The 27,654-nt window shown below is 34.0% G+C and overlaps 1 protein-coding gene across 1 annotated transcript in view; it reads right to left on the minus strand.

The window, feature by feature from the left end:
- Positions 1–27,654, minus strand: part of HPSE2 (heparanase 2 (inactive)) — an 841,015-nt gene that overhangs the window by 261,478 nt on the left and 551,883 nt on the right. The window contains exon 5 of the mRNA XM_053585648.1: positions 13,536–13,707. Coding sequence (XP_053441623.1) covers positions 13,536–13,707 — 172 coding nt within the window. The remainder of the gene's footprint in view (positions 1–13,535; positions 13,708–27,654) is intronic.

Below are 27,654 nucleotides of genomic sequence, written 5' to 3' on the forward strand. Positions count from 1 at the left end.
GTGAGGAAGAATATTTCCCAAGACCATTTTACTTACAAAGTGTCAAATCTAAATCTGTTTCTAGGAGTCCAGCCTCCTCCTCCAATGTTCTAATTCCCATCCTAGATTGATGTCTGATATTAGAAGCAGAGAGAAACATCCTTCATAATAATGACAATAATTCATAAGCTTGAGTTTGGGTAAAGAATTAGGTCACTTCTCCAATCAGGAAAGAAGTCTTTTCCAGGAAAAAAAAAAAGGAAAAGAAAGCAAGTTTAGAAGTAACTGATCATTAACACAATTCTCAGCTAGGGAGCATAACTTTGCAGTATCCAGTGCTTCCTTGTTAATGAGTACTGAACAATTTTGGTCTGTCTCTAGAGGCAGAGAGATGAAAATTCTCTTTTTATAAACTAAGAGTAATGCATTGTTCTCTTTTCTGCACCTGTAGTTTGGTCAAGTCATATAACTCGTTCACAGGTGAAATAAAACAGAACAATTATTAGGAATAATATTGTGATAATTACTTGGTGTACCAAATTGTCCTCAGCTGTGTATCTTCCCACTGAAGAAGAATGTGGCATAAGCAAGCATAAAAGAGGAAAGTAGAGTTGCAGTTACCCTCATTATACTGATATGTTACTGTAGCTAATCTTTCTAGTTCGTTTCCTCACATAATTCTATGAACTGATTAGAAAGCTACACTGAGTCACATGTGAAAAAGCTATGAGACTAAATCCTGTCTTTTCATCTTTGAAATACATCTGTTCTTCTTGACAGTTGTGGAACATTTATTTGGGTGTCAACATGTGCCATGAACCGTACTAAGCACTTTCTTCCTTTCCTTCCTTCCTTCATTCAACAACTTTGAGTACCTATTATGTACTAGGCTTTATGCCAGTACTGCAGATACAATGGTAAATATAAAAGGCATACTTTTTGCTCATATGGAATTTATAATATGTAACCCACAAGCAAATGAACAATAAATATATAGTTATACATTTCAATAAATTCCATAAAGAGAACTATCAAGGTATGCAGATGGAGAATTACTTATTTAGGTAACTCAAGGAAGTGTTCTAATGGATAAGAAACCAATCATGTGGCATATGGAGAGAAGAACATTCAAGAAGGTAAGCATGTCCCTTGCATGCCAGTGTGGCCTGAGTGAAGTTAGCAAAAGGAAATGTGGTAGAAGATAAAAATGATGAGCTGGATAGAAGCCAGATCCTTCATCATAGAGCCCTGTGATCCATGGTAAGGAGATTAAATTTTATGCTAAGAGCAATGAAAAATCATTAAAGAGTCTTTAGCAAGTGACTGACATCATATGAATTATGTTAGTAAAGGTTTTTTCTGGTAACTAAGTAGTAAATAGATTGGAAGGTGACAAGAATAAAAGCAAGTGGACCACAAATGATACAGCGCAGGTTCTCTGAGTTCTCCAATTTATAATCCTTTTTTTAATGCTTGTTCTACTTTCTACTTCCATCCCTCACCTGAACCTGAACTCATAGTCTAAGTAAATGTGTTACAAACACGTTAGTGGAACACCAATTCCTCAAAACAGTCTCTGAAAAGGAAATTCTGTGATCAAATAAATTCAGAAAATTCTGTATGCTAAATCCCTTTCTTGGATATTCAGAATGTAAACTAATGTAATAAAGGTGCCGGGAAGCATTGTGTGAATCCCAGAAGTTCTAAAACTTACTTAACCACAGAACTTTTAATGTTTTTTTTTCCCTCCACATAATGTTCATATCCTACAGAACTTGATATTCTCCAGAGCACATTTAAGAAAGTGCTGCCATAAGTCATTCTAAGCAAGAGTCAAGCAAATTCCACGTGGTTCATTTACAGAGCCTCCTCTTCTCCACCTCTCCATTTATTATTCCAACAATTTAGATAATATTTTCTGAATCTTCATATATTATAAAATGATATCACCCTTCATATGTATTATTTTTTTCTCTCCATTTCTATCTTTTATCTTCTGTCAACTATTCCTCTACTTATATATTTTTAAAGTTGGTAAAGTTTTCATTCTTTCTGTAACCATATTTACTTCCTTGTTTCTGGTTCTGGATCTTTTTTTTAAAAGACAGCTGCTATATATCCTGAATTGATCCTCCATATCAATAATATTTTATCTCCAGTTTTCTGTCTCATCTAAAGGTCTTTGTAAAGGAGATTTTCTTAATTTTATCCTACAATTAGACATTTAACATCTTTTTGGAGATATAATTTATATACCATGTAGTTCACCCATGTAAGTGAACAATTCAAGTTTTTATTATATTTAAAGACTGTGCAACCATTAACAAATCTAATTCCAGAATATTTCATCACTCCCAAAAGAAATCCTGTACTCATTATCAGTCCCTCTCCATTTCCTCACAATCTCTACTAGTCCTAAGCAAGTACTAATCTATTTTTTTTTTTGCCTCTATTTGATTTGCCTATTATAACATTTTATGTAATGGGAATCACAATGGGTGGCTTTTGTGACTGGCTCATTTTGAGTGATCATAATGTTTTCAAGGTTCATCCATGCTATAACATGTATCCGTACTTCATTTATTTTTTATTGTTTAAAAATAGTCCATTATATGGATATACTACATTTTATTTATCCACTCATTGGTTCATGGACATGTGGATTATTTCCATTTTTGTGGCTATTAAGAACAATGCTGCTGTGAATATTAGTGTACATGTTTTTGTGTATACAAATATTTTCATTTATTTTAGAAAGTGCTTAGTTATATGTTAATTTTGTTTAACCCAAGTAATTGACAGACTGTTTTCCAAAGTACTACACTATATTATATTCTCACCAGCAGGGTATAAAGCTTCCAGTCTCTCTACATTCTCTCTAATACTTGTTACTGTATGTCTTTTTGATTATACCCATCGTAAAGGGTATGAAATGATATCTCATTGTGGGTTTTATGTTTACCTAATAACTAACAATGTTAAGCACCTGTTCATGTGCTTATTGGCTATTTGCATATCTTCTTAGGAAAAATGTTCAAATCCCTTTTGCTTACATTTTAATTAAGTTCTTTTTCTTTTTATTACTGAGTTATAAATGTTCTTTATATATATTCTGGATACAAGTTCTTTACAAATAAATGTATTACTTGCAAATATTTTCTCCTATTGTTTGTGTTCACATTCCTAATGGTATTCTGTGATACTCAACAATTATTAATTTTGATAAAGTCCAATTTATCAATATTTTCTTTTATCACTTATGTGTTTAGTGCTATATGTAACAAATCATTGGAGAAACTTTATTAAGTTTAAGTCTTTCATGTTTAGTTTCAAAAATATCTTTTTGTTCTGATTATACTTTTTCTCATATAATGATATTTTTACCCTATAAGTACAAATTTTTTCTATATCTCTATAAAAATGCTAATTATAGATTTATGTTTTAAAATTACTGGTCTTAAATTATAACATTTTGGGTAAATTATTTATCTTTTCTCTTTTTTTTCTCTTTTCAAGCTAATGGTTTCTTTCCTATGTCTTGTGATAGTTGGCTATGCACAGGCATACCTCAGAGATATTATGGGTTTAGTTCCAGACTACCACAATAAAGCAAATATTGCAATAAAGAGAAATACAAATTTTTTTTGTTTCCCAGTACATATAAAAGTTATGTTTATACTATACTGTAGCCTATTAAATGTTCAATAATGTCAAAAGAGCAATGTACGTACCTTAACTTGAAAATACTTTCTTGCTAAAAAATATGCTAACACTCATTTCAGCCTTTGGTAATTCATAATCACTTTGCTAGTGGAGGATCTTGCTGCATGTTGATGGCTGCTGACTGATCAGGAAGGTGGTTGCTGAAGGATGGAGTGGCTGAGGAAATTTATCAAAATAAGACAACAATGGACTTTGCTCCATCAAGTGAATCTTCCTTTTGCAAAAGATTTCTCTATGGCATGTGATGCTGTTTGACAGCATTTTACTCACATTAGAACTTCTTTCAAAATTGGAGTCAATTCTCTCAAACTCTGCCACTGTTATACCAACTAAGCTTTGCAATATTTTAAATAACTTGTTGTCATTTCAACAATGTTCATAGCATTTTCACCAGGAGTAGGTTTTATCTGAAGAAACTACTGTCTTTGCCCTGTATAAGAACCAACTTCTCATTGGTCAAATTTTATCATGATGTTGCAGCAATTCGATTCTTTAGGATTGATTTCTTTTCTTTTTTTTTTTTTTACAGATAAGGTCTTGCTGTGGGCTATTGTATAGTGGTTTCATCATATTATAGCTTACTGCAACCTCAAATACCTGGGCTTAAGTGATCCCTCTGCTCCTGAGTAGCTGAGTCTATAGGTACATGCCACCAGGCTTGGCTAATTTTTCTATTTTTTTTGTAGAGATGGGGGTCTCGCTGTAGTGCACAGGTTGGTCTTAAACTTCTGGCCTCTAGAAATTATCCAACTTCCCAAATTACTGAGAGGCTCCATTTCAAATTCTTATTCTCATGCTATTTCCACTAAATTCATAGTTACTTCCTCCACTGATGTCTTGAACCCCTCAAAGTCATGTATGAAGGTTGAACTTTACTTCTTCCAAACTCCTGTTAATGTTGATATTTTTATCTCCTCTCATGAATCACAAATGTTCTTGATAGCATCTGGAATGGTGAATCCTTTCCAGAAGATTTTCAATTTCCTTTGTCCAGATACATCAGAGGAATCAGTATGTTTAGTGGCTATTGCCTTACAAAATGTATTTCTTAAATAATAAGACTTGAAAGTCACAATGACCCCTTCACCTACTGTTTGCAGAATGGATGTTGTGTTAGCAGAACAACATGAATCTACTTGTACATCTTCATCAGAGCTCTTGGGTGACTCAGTACATTGTCGATAGCAGTAATATTTTGAAAGAAACTTTTTCTTCTGAGAAGTTGGTCTCAATAGTGGGCCTAAAATATTCAGCAAACCACACTGTAAACAGATGCACCATTATCTAGACTTTTTGTTCCATTTACGGAGCATGAGTGGAGTAGCATAATGGTTAGGGGCCCAAGGATTTTCAGAATAAGAGATCATTGTCTTTAACTTAAAGTCACCAGCTGTATTAGCCCCAAGTAGAGAGTTAGCCTGTCCTTTGAAACTCTAACGCTAGGCATTGACTTCTCACTAGCCCTAAGTCTTGGGTGGCATCCTCTTTAAATCTTCTAAAGTAGATTTTCATCTACACTAAAAATCTGTATTTATCATAACCATCTTTTTTTTTCTAATCTTGCAGCTGGTGGGCAGTATTCACACATGGGTCTCTATGTCACCCTTAAATTACACCTAAACAACAGGGTTCACTGAATGAGGATGGGTGGAGGAGGGTAATTATTGGGACCACACCTATGGTGCATCTTACAAGGGTATTTGTGAAATTTACTAAATGTAGAATATAAATATCTCAACACAATAACTAAGAAAATGCCATGAAGGCTATGTTAACCAGTTTGATGAAAATATTTCAAATTGTATATAAAACCAGCACATTGTACCCCATGATTACATTAATATACACAGCATTAATGTATCATAGTCATCTTAATCAATTATTTTAGCTAGACCTTCTGGAAAACTTGCTGACTGTGAGAAGCATAGCAGACAAAGTAAACATCAGTAGAGAAATAGGTAAAGCTTAACTAAAAATCTTGGGCAACAACTCAATGCTCTTGCATCACAAAAATGTACCAGCTCACACAGCACTGCCAGTAAAGGAGTTATTTGCCAATAAACAAATAATTGTATTAGAATACCCTCCCTACTCATCTGATCTGCACTCCCTTGTTTACTGTAGCACTATTCACAATAGCCAAGACATGGAAGCAACTTAAGTGTCCATGAACAAATAAATGGATAATGAAAATGTGCTGTATATAAATGCACAATGGAATATTATTTAACATATAAAATAATGAATCTGTCATTTTCACCAACAGAGATGGAACTGGAGATGTTATATCAACTGAAATAAGCCAGGCATAGAAAGACAAATGTCACTTGTCCCTCTTATAGGGGAGCTAAAAATGTGAATCTCATGGAGGTAGAGAGTAGAATGGTAGTTATCGGAGACAGGGGAGAGTCGGGAGGAGAAAAGATGAAGAGAAATTGGTTAATGGAATAGAAGTTAGAAGGAATAAGTTCTAGTGTTTGATACCATAGTAGGGTGATAATACTTAATAATTTATTGTATATTTCAAAATAGCTAGAAGAGAAAAGTTGGAATGTTTCCAGCATAAAGAATTGATAAACATTTGAGATAATGACTATCCTAATTCCCCAATCAGATCAGTACAATTGTATGCAGGTATCAAAATATCACATGTATTCCATATATAAATGGACAATTATTACATATCAAAAAATTTTTAACTTAAAAATTGGTTTGGTTCTATAAAACTAAAAATAATCACCATGATTTATAAAAATCACCATAACTTATCAAATATTTATTTATACAATGATTTAAAATACTTCATCATCACAATTGTGCTAGGTGTTTTCATGTCAGATGACCCTAGAGTCAGTAATAAAAGAGATACTACTTATTCCACAAGTATTTATAAGATACTTACTGTATTTCTAAGATCTGAAGATACAGAATGAATATATCAGATGGGGTCTTGATCCTAGTCTATACTCCAGCAGGGGAGGCAGATATGTAAGCAACTATTATCATCAATTTGATAATGCTGTAGCAGTAAAATAAACACAGTGCTATGCAAGGGCAGAGGAGGTCAGAAGAAATCCAGCCTAAGCTTTTCAGAGAAGACTTAGGTAAAAAGGAAAAACAAGAGGAGAAGGTGGTATTCCAAACAAAATGACATAAAATAAAAAAGGTACAAAAGTAAAAAAGAGTATGTCATCTTCCAAAATTTATGTATACTGTACTAGGCTGTAGCTAGAAACAAGATTGTACAAGGGGGCATAGCTGCTTATTAACTGCAGATTTAGGCAGCTACAGATCCTAAAGGCCAGGAGTGCATCTGAAAGGGTTTGGATTTCAAGCAAGAGTAACCAGATACATTTTCAAAGAAAATTACTCTGTTTTAAAGAAGCATTAGTCCCCATTTAGTGAACCCTGTTGTTTAGGTATAATTTAAGGGTGACATAGAGACCCATGTGGGAATGCTGCCCACCAGCTGCAAGACTAGGGAGGAAAAGAGGAAGCTGTAGAAGATGTTTGTACTCGTGGAGAGGCATTATTCTGCCTTGACCAGCCCTTAGAACTGCCCGGGTAGAAGAGTTGCATAGATGGGTACCCTATGGTATCCTTGGGCACCAATAAGTCAGGTATATTTTGAGTGAACCCAGAAGAAAGATACAACGAAGAACACCTGCAGGACAGGTTTCCTAGGAATAATTTATTAGGTCTTAAAAATAGTACTAATAAAGTGATAATGTTCTAGACATCTGTCTAAATAAATATCGAGTCCAAGTTCCACATGCGAGCAGCGGCTTGTGGACCTCTTTTCCATTTTGCTATGCTACTGAAACCCTTGGATGTAAAATACTAGTTTGTTAATGAATTCTTTGAACAGTACCACGAAACAAGTCCACACAGCTGTAAAAGTGGCCATAATGACATGAAATAAATTTAATAAGTCTAAAAATAATGATTCAGAAATCTTTACAGAAAAGTTGAGACTAGATACAGAAAATCTCTTAGGAGGAAAAATGAAAAGGTTTAAAATTAAAATGAAAAGAATATTGGATATATGAATGATACTAGGAAGTCAGAAATTACAGAACTTAATAACTAATTGAGTATATGGATATAGGAGAGGACTGAATTTAAAATGGTGTCTGGTCTGGGCCTGAAGTAAAATAGTTTTTGTGTTACTAACAAAACTTGAGGTAAGAGGAAACAAGACAACAAGGATTTGAAAAATACTCAGATCTATTTATAGTAAATAAAATTCGAGTTTAAACAACCATGCAGCATGATCTTGTATTAATTAAAATAGAGTAAATTAATAAAAAGTGACAATACTCATTGCTGTTGGATACTGAGGGACAAGATACACTAACACATGGCTGTCCTACAACCTGGTGAAATTGTTCTGAAAAGAAATTTGGCAAAAAATGTAGGAGCCATAAAAATTATCACAGACTTTGACCTAGAAATCCAACTTTTTGGAATATAGCCCAAGGATGTAATTCAAAAGAAATAAAAAAACTATTTATATAAAGATGTTTATAGCTGTGCTGTATATTATAGGCAAAAACTGGAAATAGTCCAAATGCCCAACAGTGAGGGAAAGCTTAGGCAGACTTTGGTACATTGTTAACATAATGGAATAGTTTATTGCTACTAAGAATGATGAATATGAGAAAAATGTAGAAATAAAGAACGGGTCAACTGAAGCAATGAGTAAAAAATGTAGAACTCAAAATGATGCGTATACAATGATTACAACTATGTAAAATTATATCTGTGTAACCAAGAAGATTAGAAAAGACTACAGAACTGGTAACTTAGAGTGCTGACATTTTTGTTATTGTTAGTTCAAGTTGCTGGAAATGTTTATGCGCTTCTAATTATATTTCACTGTATATTTAGTACATTAAGAAATATAAATCCTCAGTTTTTTCTTTCTGGCACATAAAAGAAAAAAAGATTCATTAGTATCTTTTTTAGCCCTAAGTGATCTTCTCTAGTCTCTTGAATCCTATTTTTATTTTTGGATATGGAGGAAGTAGAGCCCACTATTTGGGCTGTGAGATACAGTCACATGCTCATATCTATATGTTGCTTATTATTATATCCAAGAGTCATGACTTATTCATAACAAACCAACTTCTATGCATCTATATGTACACCACATACAAAACCCCGGATGCCCTGACTATACTTAATGTACATGGTAGACGCTTCTCCCAAGTATGACTTTCTTAGCTCTTACATAGAGAAATATTTGTTTCTTACCTTATGATTACCCTGGAGGGAATTACCCTCTCCATGTAATGAAGGTCTGGATTCCATTTCTTCTAACCCTAAAGGACCTCTCACTTGGCTATACCCCTCATTTACCCCTCATTCTCTTGTATCATCTAGCTCAGTATTTTTCAACCCTTTGTGGCACACTTGATACTTGTAGTTAAACTTCCATAGCACACTTAAATTAATGGTGATCCAAAAAAAGAGTAAAACAAAGAATATACTTACTGTGCTTTAAAATTCTTTTAAAAGTAATTTAATTAATGATCTTTAAAAATGTTTAGAGCACACCTAGGATCCTCTTATTGGATCCTCTCACTGCACACTGGTTGAAAATCGCTGATCTGGCTTTTCTTCTCTCATGGATATATCCTAATAACCTACAAACGTGTTCTACTATTTACCAAATAAAAGGGAGAAAATGCCATCATTTTCCTTGACCGCACATTTTTCTTCATTTTTCTGTCTGCCTTCACAGTAAAACTTTCCATAAGAATTGTTGCCCATATAAGAGGGACTTTACCTAACAATTGCAATCAGTGTAACCTGGCTATTGTACCCTCAATGAATCCTCAACAATAAAAAAAAAAGAATTGTTGCCCATATTATTATTTCTAATTTCTCACCCCCCCTCACTCTTTAAACTACAGTAACCAGACTTTTGTTCCCACTATTCTCCTGAACTGCTTTTCAGTGCTACCAACCACGTACATAATGCCAGATCCAAAGGCACTTTACTGTCCTCCTGTTACTTGACCTCCTGACCTCTGAGCAGCACTCCTTCCTAATTCAAAACTCTCCTTTATTATTTTGTGTGCCCTACATTCTTTCCTTTCCTCTCACTTCTGAAGCTCTTTCTCTTTTCCTACCTATTTATAATGTGCAAGTTCCTCAGGGCCCTCTCCTGAGCCTCTGCCTCCTCTTTTACACTCTCCTAAATGATCTCCTCTATTCCTATTATTTTTTTCATGCTAATGACTCTCTGGTAGAGAGACGCCTTGATCACTTCATTTGTATTCAATGATATCCTTGACATTTCCATTTAGATGCAAGCATAATAAACATAACATGAAACCTAAGTTATAATTTTCTTCCCATCTCAGTTATGACAATACCATTTACCCAACTGCTTATATATTCCTATGTCACAGCATCATATGCTTATTTAATATATCATCATGTCCTATGAATTCTACTTCCAACACCCTAGTCCAGGTCCCCATCATTCTTTCTCTGCACAATTGCAGCAGTCTTATCACTGACTTCCCTGCTTTCTTCTCAATCCATTTTTCCACGTAGTAGACATAACATGATTTATTATACAGGGTGGCCATAAAGTTCATTTAAAATTGCACATGAACTTTATGGCCACCCTGTATAATAAACCATTTTACTCCAGCTGAAAAACATTCAGTATATTCCTAAATGTACTTAGAAAAAATTCTAAGCCCTTTTTATGCCTGTAAGCTCCTGTGTAACATGAGTCCTAACTATTTCTCTAACTTTATCTTTCTCTAGCCTCCTGGCCCTTCTTTCATCCTCAGGGCATTACAGATGCATTTCTTTTTGCTAAGAATACAGATACTGTTCACTGCTCACTTTGTCTAGTTAAAAGTGACAAATCTACTCACCTTTTAGATTCTACCTTAATTAAATATCTCTCTTTCTTTTATGTGTCATTTCTTTAGGGAACTCTTCCATGACTGTTATAACTCAGCCAAACTCTACCCCTTAACAGTCATTCATAGCACTATATACCTCTTCCTAATATTGCCTTATTTTTAAGGTCCACTGATTAATCTTATGCCTCCCCTACCCTAGTGAATACTCTATGAGGGCAAAGAAAGTATTTGGTTTTATTATTAAACTAGTACCTGGAACATAGCAGTTGCTCACGAAACATTTGCAGTATGAATGAGTGATTGATATAGTGATTAATACTAAGATAAAATTATGGATCATATGAGAATACATTAATGAAGTCATTAAAGAAAAAGAATAATTCAAAATAATAACTATGTGAACTTAAATGACAGTGTTATTAGCTTTGCTTGATTGTGTAACCACAAAATGTGAGGAAAGTTTTATACTTATGATCTTTATGCCCTAATTATAATAAGTAAAATGAAACTGACCTCTCCATCTCCATTCTATCCATACCACCTCCCATACCACTCTCCTCCATATACACAGAACAATTTCAAAATTCAGTAATTTCAATATGCAAAGAGAGCTGAGAGCTATTTTTGTGAACAGGGGCCAACACCATAAAATTTTTCTGCAAAAAAAGAGGGAAAGTTGGCTTGGCACCTGTAGCTCAAGTGGCAAAGGTGCCAGCCACATACACCAGAGGTGGTGGGTTCAAATCCAGCCCAGGCCTGCCAAACAACAATGACAACTACAACCCCAAAATAGCCGGGCATTGTGGTGGGCGCCTGTAGTCTCAGCTACTTGGGAGGCTGAGGCAAGAGAATCACTTAAGCCAAGAAGTTGGAGGTTGCTGTGAGCTGTGACAGCATAGCACTGTACCCAGGGTGACAGCTTGATGCTCTGTCTCCAAAAAAAAAAAAAAAAAAAGAGGGAAAGTTGCTCCTGGGGGAGAAGGTGAGAAAAGAGAAGAGTAGGAAGGACAGCGCCTGTGGCTCAAGGAGTAGTAGGGTGCCAGCCATACATCGGAGGTGGCGGGCTCAGCCCCGGCCAAAAACTGCAACAACAACAAAAGAGAAGGGTGGGAAAAGAATAGGAGTTGAAGTAAGAGCTGGAGGACTTTTGTAAAGATAAAAATGCCTAACATTTAATTTCAGGTTGTTAATGCTGTTACAATGGAAATCCTTCTGCCTTTTTAACCCTTTACTAATGTTGCTATGTTCATAAGCTTAGATCAAGACTCAGTCTCCAGAAAAGGGAGGAAAGAGTCACAAGGGCCATCCACGATACAAGGTTTCCCTCTCCTTGTCTATCTCTGTTTGTATTTGTACCACATTCCTCTAACTTCAACAATCATCCTGTGAATATCACTGGGAAATGTTTTAACTCATCTTTGAGTTTGTAGGAAGAACTGTATCTATTCCAGACTATGACAGATGACACATAAATGGTGTGCCTTGGTGCATAGAGACTATGCTCCAGATGATTCTTGTATCTCTCAACCACATTGCTCTTACTCTTCTTGTTCCATTTATAGTTGTACTTTAGGCCTTAGTGTCAACGTACACCTTCAGCCTTCCTCATGTCACCATGGCTCTTTTGGCCTAAAATTCTACCTCTTTATTGGCAACAAATTCATGGTTAGACATTTCCTCTGTCCCTGGATAACTGAGTCCAACCTGCATGGATATCTCAATTATCCAGTCTGTGCCTGGCTGACCAGCAGGAGTGAGACAGAGAACATTTAACATAGTATCTCATCCATATCAATACTTGTAAAAATGATTGTCAGATGCAGTGAAAATTAAATATATCAAGTGGCAGAAATTCTTCAGAATATCTAATAAGTCCATCAGTTCTGTTGTACTTTAATCTGAAAGTATTTCAAGTGTTTCTTTTTCTTTTTTTTAAATCGAAAGTTTTGTTAAGATGATTTCAGATTCACATGCGCAGTTGGAAAAACAACAGAGACATTCCCACACATTTTGCACAGTTTTTTTCAATGGTAATGTTTTGGAAAACTGTAATATGATGGCCAGAATATTTAAAATTTTTTTTTTCCTTTTATTAAGTCATATACACATAGATCATGAATACACTTGTGTATTTGTGGGGTACAATGTGTTGATTTTTATATTGACATTTTTATATTGACATTGATTTTTATACTGACATATTGATACAATCCACCAATATTATTCAGATTTCACCTGTTTTATTTATATCTGTATGTATGTATAAGTGTTTAGTTCTTTACAATTTTTTCATCTGTGTAGGTTCATGTATCTGACACCACAGTCAAAATACTGAACAGTGCCTTCATCCCCAAGGTCCTTCTTGGTGGGGGCAATGACTCTATATTATATATAGATCTGTGTACCACTACCTCTTTAACCTCAGGTAACCTGTTTTCCATTTCTATAATTTTGCCTTTTCACAAATGTTATGTAGATGGAATAATACAAAACATAACTTTGGAGATTGCCTTTTTTTCATTCTGCATAATTTTTTTGAGATTCACCCAGATGGTTACATGCATCCATAGTCTGTTCCTTTTTATTGCTTTCTAATCCAACTCCATTGGCCAAGATTTTGTAAAGATTATACTCTCTGTAAGAGGTCACTGAAATAGAGTAATGCATTTTGCTTTTTAAAAAATATAAAATGATGTTATGAAGTGTTGTAATATTAAATGTAGTTTTTCAAGCTATCCATCCCTTTTAACCCATCCTCAAGATTATGATCAACCCCCTGCTGACCATAGAGGGGAATCTGTGAGTTAGAATGGGGGAAATCACAATGGAAAAAGTCCTTCTTTTTTTTCCTTAAGACCAAAAATAACCAGCAAAAATACAAATACATTAATTCATTACATTTAATTAGCAATGTCATAAGAATAGCTAAATAATCTGACCTACCCATCTAGGAGGGCAATGACGTTCTTCCTGGGCCGCCCAATATTAGGGCCATATAAGCTGGCTCTGGAGTAAATCCGGATAGGCTGCAATAGGCTCTTCAGCTGGATGTAATCCTTCCCCAACTGGCTGCCATTTATTGCTCGGCCATGCATGGTCCGATAGTTATTTGGCTCTAGATTAAAATCAGACATGTAAATCAGACTTGAGAAGAGTGAGGCTCTGCCAACCCATTCCTGGCCTTTTTCATAACAATATGAATAAAATAATCAAATTATCTTAACTTGAGAAATCACTCAAACAATGCTGTCCTATTCATTACTTTGAAAAAAGTAATCTTCACAAAAAAATCACCTCAAGGGGGACCATACTGATTTTCAGGTGATACTTCATAATGAATAGTGTACTATATGGAATAGTACCTACTGCCCCATCCCCAATTTATGTTTACCAGTATCTCAGAATATGACCTCAGTTAGAAGTGCAATCTTTGAAGATATAATTAGTTAATATAAGGTCACACTGGATTAGGGTGGGATCTCAATCCAAAGGCTACTGTCTATAAGACAAAGGAGGTAGAAGTTAAGCTATTCAAATTCACCAGGAAGAATGCTATGTAACAATGGACAGAGGTTAGAGAGATGCTGCTATCCTAAGGATTGCTGGCAGTTGATGGAAACTAAGAGGGAGTCATGGAATAGATTCTGCTTCAGAGCTGTCAGAACCAATCTTCCTCTGACTTTAGACTTCTGGCCTCCTGAACTTTGTGAGAATAAATATCTATTGTTTCAAGCCACCAAGTGTGTGATTCTTTGTTATGGCAGGCCCAGGAAACTAATACACATATTAAAAAGGAAAATCCTCATAAAGATGGTGATTGTACCAAAAGTTGGGAAAAAACTTACTATTCATTAAAAACAAAGTAGCTGAGTGAAATAATTTTGAGGAAGACTCTACCCACAATTTGCATAAACTCAGTAGTTCTAAAAGGAAAGGGAAATTCCTAAAAGCCAGCAGCTATACTGCTGGAGGGGGCTAACTTAATTTGTAATGGAGTACATGATCCGGGGAAGGCCAACATCTCAACTAGCTTGAGATTGTGATACTAATAGGGATAAGACATAAACTTGTAGACTTGCAAGCAACTTCATAGGGCAATTTGAGGAATAAGGCAGCCACAGTTAAGCTTTGATAAGCTACAATAAACACACACATGCCCCACGTAATCTAGAATGCTGCATATTCTCTGGAGGGACTGGAGAGATCCCTAGCCAGCCATACACTCACAGATGAATGTGAAACCTAGAACGCTCATAAAGGAGCCATAAGAAAGCATGTTAGAATGTAAAATCCAGTTAGACTTTTAAACTGCCTAAATTTTTAATTGGTTCCCCAACCCACACAAACTTACTGGCTCAAAGGAATTAACCATAATTTCTGATCAATCTTTGGCTTACCCCTGAGCTATGCTGACTCAAGGGCAAACCCTAACAGGCTAGCCTTAAATTTTTTTAATGACTTAAAAATTAAAAATAAAACTTAAGTGATAGCTAAAGCTATATGATGCAAATGAGACAGACCTTAATAATTCAGGAAAGTCACTAAGCAAATAAAAGCTAACCATAAAATCAACCTAAGGGATGGAAGATTCAGAATTCAGAGTTGCTCCAACATAGAATCTACAATGTATAGCTTTTGGACCCCCCCCCCAAAAAAAAGAGACATGAAATAAAAAATAGGAATTTGTAACCCATACACAGGAAAAAAAATCATGAAAACTGCTTCTTAGAAGGCTTAAATTTTAGACATAGTAGACAAAACTTAAAAATTGCTATTATAAATATGTTCAAAGAACTACAGAGAATAATAAAGATTTAAAGAACAGTATAGTGGCAACGACTTAGCAAATAGTCGTTGGCAACGACTTAGCAAATAGTCTCTATACATAAAGAGAAAGAAACTATAACAAAATAATCAAATAGAAATTCTTGATCTGAAAGGACTCAGCGCACAAGGGAAAATAGAATAAGATTAATAGCTGAGTTTTTCTTGGAAAAAATTAAGGCAAGAAGATAGGTGACAGAGTCACAATGCTGAATGAAAGAAAAAGAAAAGCTCTGTTAACCAATTTTTCCATATGTATCAATCTGCCCTTCAAAATTGAATGTGAAATTTAGATTTTTAAAAACAAAACAAAACAAAGCAAAAAATAGACAGAACAAAGCAGAAGAAAATTTGTTGTGAGGAAACTTGCCTTATAAAGAAATACAAAAGAAAATCCCATCAGATAAACAAAAGGAAATGACACCAGATTATAACTCAAAACCACACAAAAAATTAGAAAATATCAGTAAAGGTAATTACATGGATAAATATAAATAACAGTTGAAAATATTATTCTTTTCTTCTCTTAACTGATTTATATGACAGTTGTGTAAAAAACTACAAAACTATATTATTTGGCTTATACATATAAAGATGTAATATTTAGAATAACAATGGCACAAGGGGGGATGAAACTATACTGGAGTAAGTTTCTATATTAAACTAGAATTAAGTTAGTATCACTTAAAAGTAGATCATAGTGAATTAAGATGTAATAAGAAATAGCGAAGAAAATTTTAAAAAATTAAAATGGTACCCTAGACAGTATTTCTTTTACATAAAAAGCAATAAACACAAGATAGAGGAAGAAAAAGTCATGAGGTAAGTGAAAAACAGCAAGATGGTGCTTGTAAATTCAATTAGCTTGACAATTACATATAATTTAAATGGATTAAACATTTCAATTAAAAGCAGAAATTTTAAGACTAAATAAAAAAATAAGATGCAGATAAAGAGACACATTTTAGGTTTAAAGACATATATAGATCTAAAATAAAATGGTAAAAAAAAAAAGATAAACCATGTAACAGTAGTCATAGAGAACTACAATAACTATATTGATATCAAATAAGATAGGCTTTAAAACAAAAACATTACTAGAGACAATATGGGACTATTTATAATGATAAAAAGATATTTTATAATGAGAAGAAAGCTCTCAATTTATCAGGAAGCTGTAAGAATTATAAACATAAACATACCTAACAACATCAAGATAAATAAAGCAAAATTGACAAAATTGAAGAGAGAAACAAAAAAGCCAACAATAGGAGACTTCAATACCACACTCTCAATAGATAACACAACTGAAGAGAAAATCATCAAAGATATAGAACACTTGAGTGACCCTCTCAGCAAACTTGATCTAATTGGTATCTATAGAACATTCCATCCAACAACAGCAGGATACACATTCCTTTCTAGTGTACCTAGTACATCCTTCAGTACAGACTATAAGATAGGCCATAAAACAAATATTATAAATTTAAAAGGACTGATGAACAATGGATGTGCCATGAACATAAGAGAATTAAACTAGAACCTCAATAAAAGAAGTAAATTTTGAAAATCTATAAATATTTGTAAATGAAACAACAGACCACAAGTCAAAGAAGAAATCACAGAGAAATCAGAAAATATTTAGAATACAATTGAAATAAAAATAGAATATATAAACATATACAGAATATAGCTAAATGCTTAGGGGGAAATATGTAGCCTTAGACTCCCATATTTGAAATAAAGAAAGACTGCAAATCAACAACCTACACTTTTACCTTAAAAAAAGAGAAAAAGAAGAGAAAACTAAACCCAAGCCAAAAAAGAGGAATGAAATAACAAAAATTAAAGTTGAAATAAAGAGTATTTAAAAAATAGGAAAAAAATCATGAAAACAAAATTTAGTTCTTTAGAAAAACCAACAAATAGACATATCTTTCATTAGACTGAACAGAAAAAGAAAAACAAAGAGAGAGAGAGAAGTCTAACATTACCAAAAGAAACACCACTAAAGGACCTCACAAATATGCCAATGACTTTATGCCAATGACTTAGACAACTTAAATAAAATGAAAATTTCCAATTTTACTAAAACTGACTAAAAAGAAATAAAAAATCCGAATAACAAGAGAACAACATTCATAGTAATTAATCTTTCTACAAAGAAAGCTTAGACCCAGATGGTTTAATTGGTGACTTATATTAAATATTTAAAAAACAAGAAATATCAATTTTTCATAGACTCTTCCAGAAAATGGGGGAAGAGGAAACACTTTTCAAACTCATTATATTAGGCCAATATTCCCCTGATATGGAAGCCAGACAAAGACATCATAAGAGAAGTACTAATGAACAGCCCTCATAAATATAGATGCAACCACCCCAACAAAATATTTACAAAGTGAGTTTAACAACATAAAAAGAATGTATGTCAGGAATGCAATGTTTATTTAATATCAAAACCTAACTAATGTAAAATACCATATTAATAGAATAAAAGACTAAAACTTTTCACCTTATCATTTCAATAGATGAAACAACACAAAAGCATTTGATAAAACTCAACACCCATTCCTGATATATACTTTCAATAAACAATGAATAGTAGGAAATCTCCTTGATCTGATAAAGGATACCTAAGAAAAACCTAGAGAAAAAAAAAGAAAAAAGAAAAACCTAGAGCTACACTATACTTTATAGTGAAATACTAACTGCATTCTCTAAAGATTGAGAATGAACCAAGGATGTGTGCTCTTGCCACTGGTAGTCAACAGTTGTATTCGAGGCTCGAGTTGGTACAGTCAGACAAGGACAAGAAATAAAAAGGATACAAATTGAAAGGAAGAAGTAAAACTGTCATTCTCAAACAACATGATCCTATGTCCAAAAAATCCTAAGGAATACACATACATGAGGAAAAGAAATACAAGACCTAAGGAACAAATTTTGCATGGTTGGAAAACATAAGATTAATTTATAAAATCAATTTTTATTTCTAAATTCTAGCAATACACAATCCAAAATTAAAATTAAGAAAATAATTCCATTCCCCGCTTCATCAGAAAGAACAACATACTGTACTTAGAATAAATGTAACAAAAGTGCAAAACTTAACACACTGAAAACTACGAAACACTGCTAAGAGAAATAAATGGGGAAATAATTTATGCTCATGTATAGGATTATTCAATATTGTTAAGATGGCAATTCTTCTTAAATTGATCTACAGATTCAGCGTGATTTTTATTGAAATTCTAGCAGGCTTTATTGAAAAAAGTAACAAGGTAATCCTAAAATTTACATAGAAATGCAAACACCCAGGATAGCTACAATAATTTTGAAAAGGAAAAACAAAGTTGGAGGTTTAAACTCCCCAATTTCAACATTTACTTCAAAGCTATTGTAATAAGAAATGTAGTCCTAGTATAAGACAGACATATGATCAGGGAAAGAGAATTAAGAGTCTAAAATTTATTTTTCACAAAGATACCAAGATAATTCAATGGAGAAAAAAGAATCTTTTAAATAAACAGTGCTAAGAAACTATATCCACACATAAAAGATTAGGTTAGAGCTTGACTTCACACCACACACAAAGATGAACTCCTAAATATTTGACTAAAGCAGTAAACTTTTAAAAGAAAATAAGGGAGAAAAGTCCTTGTTATCTTCCAGTAAGGAAAGGCTTAAAGCAAAAGCATGATGCATAAAATAAAAAATGATAAATTGAAACTTTATCAAAATTTAAAGCTTTTACACTTTAAAACATGCCTTTAAGTAAATGAAAGGATAAGTTATAAACTGATAAAAACTATTTGTAAATCACACATTGCATTAAAATAAACCTGTATCCAGAATATGTAAAGAACTCTCAAAGTCAATAATAAGATAAATAACTCACTTCAAAGAACCAAAGTTTTGGGTTGACCTTTTAGTAAAGATGTATAGGATATCCCAAATGTCACCCTAAATTCACTATACATAGGGAAAATGGGAAATTGTAGTTACATGTACCTTTTTTTTGAACAAAATATTCATTATAAAATTTTACAAAATACTCACAAAATATTCTTTACATGTTTGGCCACCTCTTCATAAAGTTTTGTAGTGAAGCTCATATACTGCTGATAAAAATGGCAAATGGAACTGTGAACATTTTGGAAAAGTACTTTGGAAAATAGTTCGGCCAGTTTCCTAGCAACTCCCCTTCCTTCCCAGGTATCTTCCTAAGGGAAATGAAAACTTATGTCCACACAATGATTGTGCATGAATGTTTATAGCAGAATTATTTATCATAACCAAAAGTAGAAACAACCAAATGTCTGTTATCTGGTGAGTGGAAAAGCAAAACATGGTATATCCATACATTGGAATACTATTCAGCAATAAAAAGGAATAAAGTACTTACACATGCCACAACATGGATAAACCTGAAAACACTGTGCTAAAAGAAGTCAGATGCAAAAGACTATATACTGTATGATTCAAGTTACATGAAATGTCATAAAAGACACATCTATGAAGCCAGAAAGCAGATTAGTGTTTCATGGGACTGGAAATGGCAACAGAGATTGACTACAAATTGGCATGAGGGATCTTCTAAGGGGGATGGAAACATTCCAAAATGCAGTGTGGCTATAGAAGTCTTTAAACTTACTAAGAAATATTGAATTGTAAAATGGTATGGAAAGGGCAGGGAAGAAACGAAGGGTAGATACAAAAATGTCCTAAATAATGTAAAAGGGCAGTAAGCTCTGATAACTGTCCACCTGTGTGCAGTAATATATTATGGGAAAGCAAGTTGAACATTTCAATTTGAATTACTAAAGGTCAAAATAGTGTGAAAAAAGATAATGATAAACTGTTTTCAATTCTATTTAGTATCTATCTCTGCTACAAGGGTGTAGGCAACTATATTTAGCTGCTATTTACTGTTGTTTTTCTCTAACCTAGTATTAGGCACACCTCAGGCGTCAATAAATATTTGCTGAATGAAAGCTAAATGAAGTGAAGAAAGCCAAGAAATCTTAATACCATTTTAAAAACAAACCATAGGGTAGTAACAAAAAAAAAAAAAGTATCTTGCTTTTTGTTAGAATTCCCAAGTTCTTGACATAGATTTAACAGTTAGTTCCACCTTTAACAATCAGGTACTTACTTTATCAGGCACTTTATTTAGCACTTTGAGGTCCAAATAGAAGAGTCCATTCGGAAATACTACATAAACTAAATATTATGCAAATGTAGGATGACAATATTGTTGATAATTACAAATACAAACCTCCTGAGGAAGTAACTCTAAGATTTCTGTCATCAACCAGTGGCCAGTGGCAGGGAATATGCATTGTTACATCTTTTAAAATAAAAAGATAATAAGGGGACTCATACACTACGTGGTCTTTTGTGTCTGGCTTCTTTCATTTAGCATTATCTTTTCAAGGATCACCCATGGTGTAGAACGTGTCAGTACTTCATTCCAATTTGTAGCCAAAAAAAATTTCATTGTATGGATACACTACATCTTATTTATCCATTCGCCATCTGATGGATATTTAGGTTGTTTCCACTTCATGAACATTCATGTGCAGGTTTTTACATTGAGAGATATTTTCTTTTCTCTTGAATGTACACTTAGGAATGCAATTGCTTGGTTACATGGTAATAGTAACTTGATGTTTAACTTTTTGTGAAACTGCCAGACTGTTCTCCAAAGTAGCTATACCATTTGGCATTCCCATCAGCAAAGTGTGAGTGTTTGAATTTCTCCATTACCTTACCATCATTTCTTATTTTCTTTTGTATTTTTTAAATTTGGCCATCTTATGTAAGTGTGAAGTGGTATTTAATTTTAATAGGTTTTTTGTTTGTTTGTTTGTTTTGAGATAGAGACTTACTTAGTTGCCCTCTGTAGAGTGCCATGGTGACATAGCTCACCACAACCTCAAACTTTTGGGCTCAAGTGATCCTTTTGCCTCAGCCTCCTGAGTAGCTGGGAGTATAGGTGCCCACCACACCCCCGGGTTATTTTTTAGAGACAGGGTCTTGCTCTAGCTCAGGCTGAGCTCAGGCAATCCACTCAGCTTGGCCTCCCAGAGTTAATTGTAGTAGTTTTGATTTGCTTTTCCATGATGACCAATGATATTTAGCATCTTTTCATATGCTTATTGGTAATTTATATTTGTATATCTTCTTAGGAGATATGTCTATTCAGATGGTTTTACCAGTAATATTCTTTTAATTGTTTCTTGTGTTGTCCATAAATATGAGTGAAACAACACAACAAATGGTACTCATATTTCTAAGAAGTAGGTCAGAATGGCTCAGTCTTTATTCTTTACTTAATGGGACTTTATTTTTACTTTTAGAGAAATTTAATGTTTATAGAAAATTAAGTAGATAGTACAGAGAGTTCCCACAAAACTTGTCCTCCCACTTCACACACACAAAGAATTTGGCTTGGTGTGGTGCATTTGTTACAATCAATAAACTAATAACTTAATAATACATTAAGTATATAATAATAATACATTATTATAAGTCCATAATTCACATTGGGGTTTAGGTTTGTGTTGTACAATTGTATGGATTTCGAAAGGTGTATAATGTCATATATCCACCATTACAATATCACACAGAAGAAGTTCATCACCTTAAAAGTCCCATGTGCTCCATTTATTCATTGTTCCCTCCCTCTCCTTAGAAATCCTGGCAATAGGTAATCTGTTCACTCTCTGCATATGCTTTTGCCTTTTCCAGAATGTCATATAGTCAGAATCATGGCTTACAGTCTTTTACTTGAGATAAGGAGTTGGCCTTACATCCTGTAACTATCAGTACTGGTACAAAAAATGACCAAATCAGATTTTCTATCCTTTCTCAATCTCATATGACTAGAGAAGGAGTCATATGATAATGTATATCAATGAGGTAAATCAAGACAATAGATTTTACAAGTTATTAGAAGGCTTTAAGATATTTAAAAATAGCAGGCAAAAGTTTCATTTGATCATGTTAGTTAGACATGATCTCTTTCATAGTATCCTGTTCTGAGCAAACAAAGGGGACTGTTAAGGACTAGAACGTGATGGCAACTGTTTATGTTCCTTAAAGTGTCCACTGCACTGTAATGGTGGCTCTTATTAATGATAACAGAACAACAAAGATCTTGGTCATACTAATGATTCATCCAACCTCCAAACAAATAGCAATTTTTCCATAAGTGCTTTCCTTAACTATCTAACTATGACACTAACAGAATTTTAGTGAAGTAATGTGGTTCTCCACTATGATAATGAACTCAAAGAACCAATATAATTCAAGCATCAGTAGTTTCTCTTAATAATCAAAGGATAATTAAGTGCTTAAGAGTATGAACTACTAATTTATGAACACTATTATGCATTAATTCATATTTTTATTCTATATTATTTGTTAATTTAACAACTTCCTGATTTAATCTTTACTCCTTTCAAAGTATAAGAGATCCCTCCAGTTCTAGTATTATGAGAATTTAGTATTTTAATAGTTTTTTTTTCTTTTTTTAGAGACAGAGTCTTATTTTATTGCCCTTGGTAGAGTACTATAGCGTCACAGCTCACAGCAACCTCCAACTCCTGGGCTTAAGCGATTCTCTTGCCTCAGCCTCCCGAGTAGCTGGGACTACAGGTGGCTGCCAAAATGCCCGGCTATTTTTTTGTTGCAGTTTGGCCGGGGCCGGGTTCAAACCCGCCACCCTCAGTATTTGGGACCGGCGCTCTACCCACTAAGGGGTAGTTAGTGGGTGCTGCCAGGTGCTGCCCATATTTCAAGGTGTTTTAAGTTTGTCCTACATTTACCTTTAAGACAATAAACTCTTGGAAACTAGGAATTCTTTGTCCTGCATATAAACTCAAGCCATAGGTAGCAGGCAGAGAAGGAATTCAAGGATCCAACTCCCATCTTCCACTTGGCATAATATTTTGTGGGTGCTCAATATGCATATATTAAATGCAAGAATGACTAGAAACTGTGAAAGTATGTATATGAATGGGAGTGGGGGGGAAAGAACTAAGAAGATGAAAGTGAAGCAGGTGAGAAGCAGGTATGGAGAGAGAAATGAGAGAAGTAAAGAAGCAAAGAAACTATTTGGCTTCTCATTTTTCCCTTCTCCTCCTCTTTTCTCCTTTTTTCCTTCCCTAACCATCAAAACTCTATACTCTGAAAATATAGTTCTTTTTTGTTTTTTTGCAGTTTTTGGCGGGGGTTGGGTTTGAACCTGCCACCTCCGGTATATGGGGCTGGCGCCCTACTCCTTTGAGCCACAGGCGCCACCCGAAAATATAGTTCTTGAAAGCTCTGAGATATGACCTAGCTTTATGAATAATTAGCAATGTGGCTCAATCTTATGTTTGGTTTTTATAAGACTATCACTATAATATACACAATCAAAATGTGTAAAGGCACATTTATACATTGTACATAAATCTACATAAATAAACCATACATTTATCCATACAAACACAGACTAAAAACTTAATAAATATTGACCGAATGAATAAATACAGCTGGGCTGCCAGAATCATCAGAATCATCATCTCCAAAAGGGTAAACTTTCTAAGGTCAGAAAACTGATGTTATCAAATTACTCAGTAGATAGTTATGTTACTCAGTTCCTGGGAACCTAATTGCTATCTTCAAAATTCCCTTAGTCTTGACTTTAGATTCACCAATGGAAGAAACGCAAAAAAAAAAAAAAAAAAATCACAATTATTATATTAATCAGTTACAGAGTTGACAATTTATTGACATTTAAGAAAAAAATTTACATCCTATCCCTGGATGTAATTTTTAAAAATCTTACATCAAGAAAATCATTCTTTCATAGACTCTGGCATTCTAAACTTTCTCAATCTTTGCTTCTTAATATTGGGTATTATCTTGCTTTTGTGGTCTATAGCCCATTATAATTCACTGATTTCAAAAGAGAATGGGGGAAAAAGTAGGTTAGTCGATTGAAGTTTAGCCACTCTAGGAAAAACAAGCAATGAAATAACTACTTCGGTTTTTCTAACGCTACATTTGCTCTAGAGTTAAAATACTTGTTAACAGGCTATAAGTATATATGAGTGCTAAAGGAACTGACTAGTTCTAATGCTCCTCCCTAAATATGGATATAATGATTAAACTATTACCTCTGTTCAAAAACAAGGTTACAAGGAAGAAATGGATATAAGATTAGAGAAACAAATCTAGGCCAAGAGGATGACCAAGTAGACAATTTTTTTGGGGGGTGTAGGGTAAGGGGCTAAATGCACATCACACAATAGTTATGAGAAGAATACTATACATTGGATATCTTAAGAGGTATCTTAATTCTAGCACAAGACAAACTATTAGGAGTTTCAAAATGAATTAAAGAAATAGCAAAATAAATATTCTTTAAATACCAAAATGTAAGTTGTTAGATAAATTACTGGGCATATACCCAGAAGACCAAAAATCAAATCGTAATAAAAATATTTATACCAGAATGTTTATTGCAGCCCTATTCATAATTGCTAAGTCATGGAATAAGCCCAAATGCCCATTGATCCACGAATGGATTAATAAATTGTGGTATATGTACACCATGGAATACTATGCAGCCTTAAAGAAAGATGGAGACCTTACCTCTTTCATGTTTACATGGATGGAGCTGGAACATATTCTTCTTAGTAAAGTGTCTCAAGAATGGAAGAAAAAGTACCCAATATACTCATCCTTATTATGAAACTAATTTAGGACCTTCACATGAAAGCTATAACCCAGTTACAACCTAAGAATAGGGGGAAGGGGGAAAGGGAGGGGACGGAGGGGGGAGGTAGGTGGAGGGAAGGGGATTGATGGGATTACACCTGCGGTGCATCTTACAAGGGTATATGTGAATCTATGTGGAATGTAAAGGTCTTAGCAAAATAACTAAGAAAATGCCAGGAAGGCTATGTTAACTAGTGTGACGAAAATGTGTCAAACGGTCTATGAACCAAGTGTATGGTGCCCCATGATCATACTAATGTACACAGCTATGATTTAATAAAAAAAAAAAAACAGAAATGAACTTTTAAAAACAAAAGGGAAGAGAAAAACCCTAACACTAGACTTCCTGACTAGATTTAAAAACCAGAATGCTCACAAAAACATTACCAGATATTTTCCACTTTATAGAGTTTTCAGATTTATGCATTTCATTATTTTCCTATCTATTCCTGCTTAAACTCCTATTGTTCTATCAACAACAGCATCTTTTCTCCTCCCCATAAATGATTCTTTGTTTTATTAACTCCTGAAGAGACACTTAAAAGGATGATGATGGGCTAAGGTGGCCAAATAACATTCTTTTAATCTTTGGAGCTCCATCTCCAAACTGTTCAGCATAGTTTGAGAGAGGAGATAGATGGGAGAGTAAGCTTTCAGTTGTCTAACATAGATGAGTGAATACAGAAAGGTGTAATACTTTTTCTTCTAACCCATCCCTACCACCAAATTACTCTAATTATACCAATCGAAGCTTTATTTGGTTTAACAAGCCTCTACCCTCAGAGATGCCCAAAACTCTTCATTTCTAATTATTGCCATCAATCACTTGTAGATAAGTTTTAATTGGTTTGGACTTATCTATAACTACTTGAGGTTTTTTTTTTTTTTTATAACCAATTACATTTAGGGATGGAAAAGAAACAAATAAAGTCTTTTGGGACAGCATGTATTCTCTATTTCAGCAAAAGCCTTACCACTCCTTTGTGTCTACCCATTTTAAACATTATACCTAATGGGCCCTTCATGACAGTTATGATGCCCTATTTGAAGATGGTTTGCTCTGTTTGGAGTCTGATATTAAAGCAAAGAAAGGGTAGGTATGGTGGTCATGAATAAAATGTCAAAGAAGGTCAAAAAGCATGAAGTAGAAGATAGGAGAGGAAGGGATCATGAAAGAACTTTACTACTGTGCAATATAACAGAACCTCCATAGACCACCTCTCTACAGCAACCACCTCCTTAAGTTGACCTAATTTTCATAGATAGGACATGCACTACAAGTATATATCAGTACAGGAGGCCTAGTTCTTCATGTGACCACCTCTGTATGTTCACTAGCTTGTTATAGTGCCTTGGGTGGTCAACTTACAGAGAGGCTCTACTATAATTTTGCCTAGTTCAAAGTTGATAACATCATTCCTGCTTTTATCATGGAATATGAAAAAACCTCAGGTTACTCCAGTTCTGCCTCCTACAGCCAAAGTATCTTCAGCGCAACTCAACAGGTCTCCCCCAGTTTTCCCCATTACAGGTTAGAAAGAGAGAAAAGCAGAGTAAGAGCTAAGAAACCAAGAGTTACATTCTAGCCAATGACTACTGATAGGAAAATAGGCCATTTATTCTTAAGACCTTCCTCTCTTGCCCTTTTATTATGAGGACTTCAAATTCTAGAATGTAATAAATATATATGCAAGCATGTGTGTGCATGTTCATAGACACATAAAGTGCTCCAAAAAATATGGGTTAGCTACAGACATGAGAGGTCATGGCCAAAAATACTGTGATCAATTTTTATCAGTAATTTAAGAAACTTCTTGGTTTATTAGACTCAATTATTTTGTTCTAAGGTTTAGAACTTAAATGATGTCTTTTAATTAGATAATTAAAAATTTTTCAGATTTATCCTATCCATAAGTTTAACTGTAACCCATTTTAATTGAGTCAACATTAAAGTGATAAAGTTTATAGAACATACATATCATATTTAAATATATATCATTGAGAAAATAGTATGATTTAGGAACTATTTCTACAAACTGTATTCCGTGGAATATTGCTTCATGGAAGCAAATATAACTTATGCTACACATACACACTTCAATGATTAAACAGGACTGGCTATGTAATTTTCAAGGCCCTATGCAAAATTAAAGTGCGGGTTCCCTTGTTAAACATTCTGAAGAATTTCAAGAAAGTGATGGCAGAGCACCAAACCAGCATGGTCTCTTCTAAGCACGGAACCCCTATGTGACTGCATAAGTTGTATACCCCTAAAACTAATTAGGGTTAAATGTTTTAAGAAATGCTGGGCTAAAAATGCTAAGATTTTTAAACATTTCTTTCCACTTCCCAGAGTTTTTTATATGCTAATGTGTACCATGAACCTTCAAGAGGTTCATATATGGGTGGCCATACAATTCATATGCAATTTTAAATTGCACACGAATTTTATGGCCATCTTGTA

Source organism: Nycticebus coucang, chromosome 3, assembly GCF_027406575.1.
Source record: "Nycticebus coucang isolate mNycCou1 chromosome 3, mNycCou1.pri, whole genome shotgun sequence".
In the NCBI taxonomy this organism is placed as follows: Eukaryota; Metazoa; Chordata; class Mammalia; order Primates; family Lorisidae; genus Nycticebus; species Nycticebus coucang.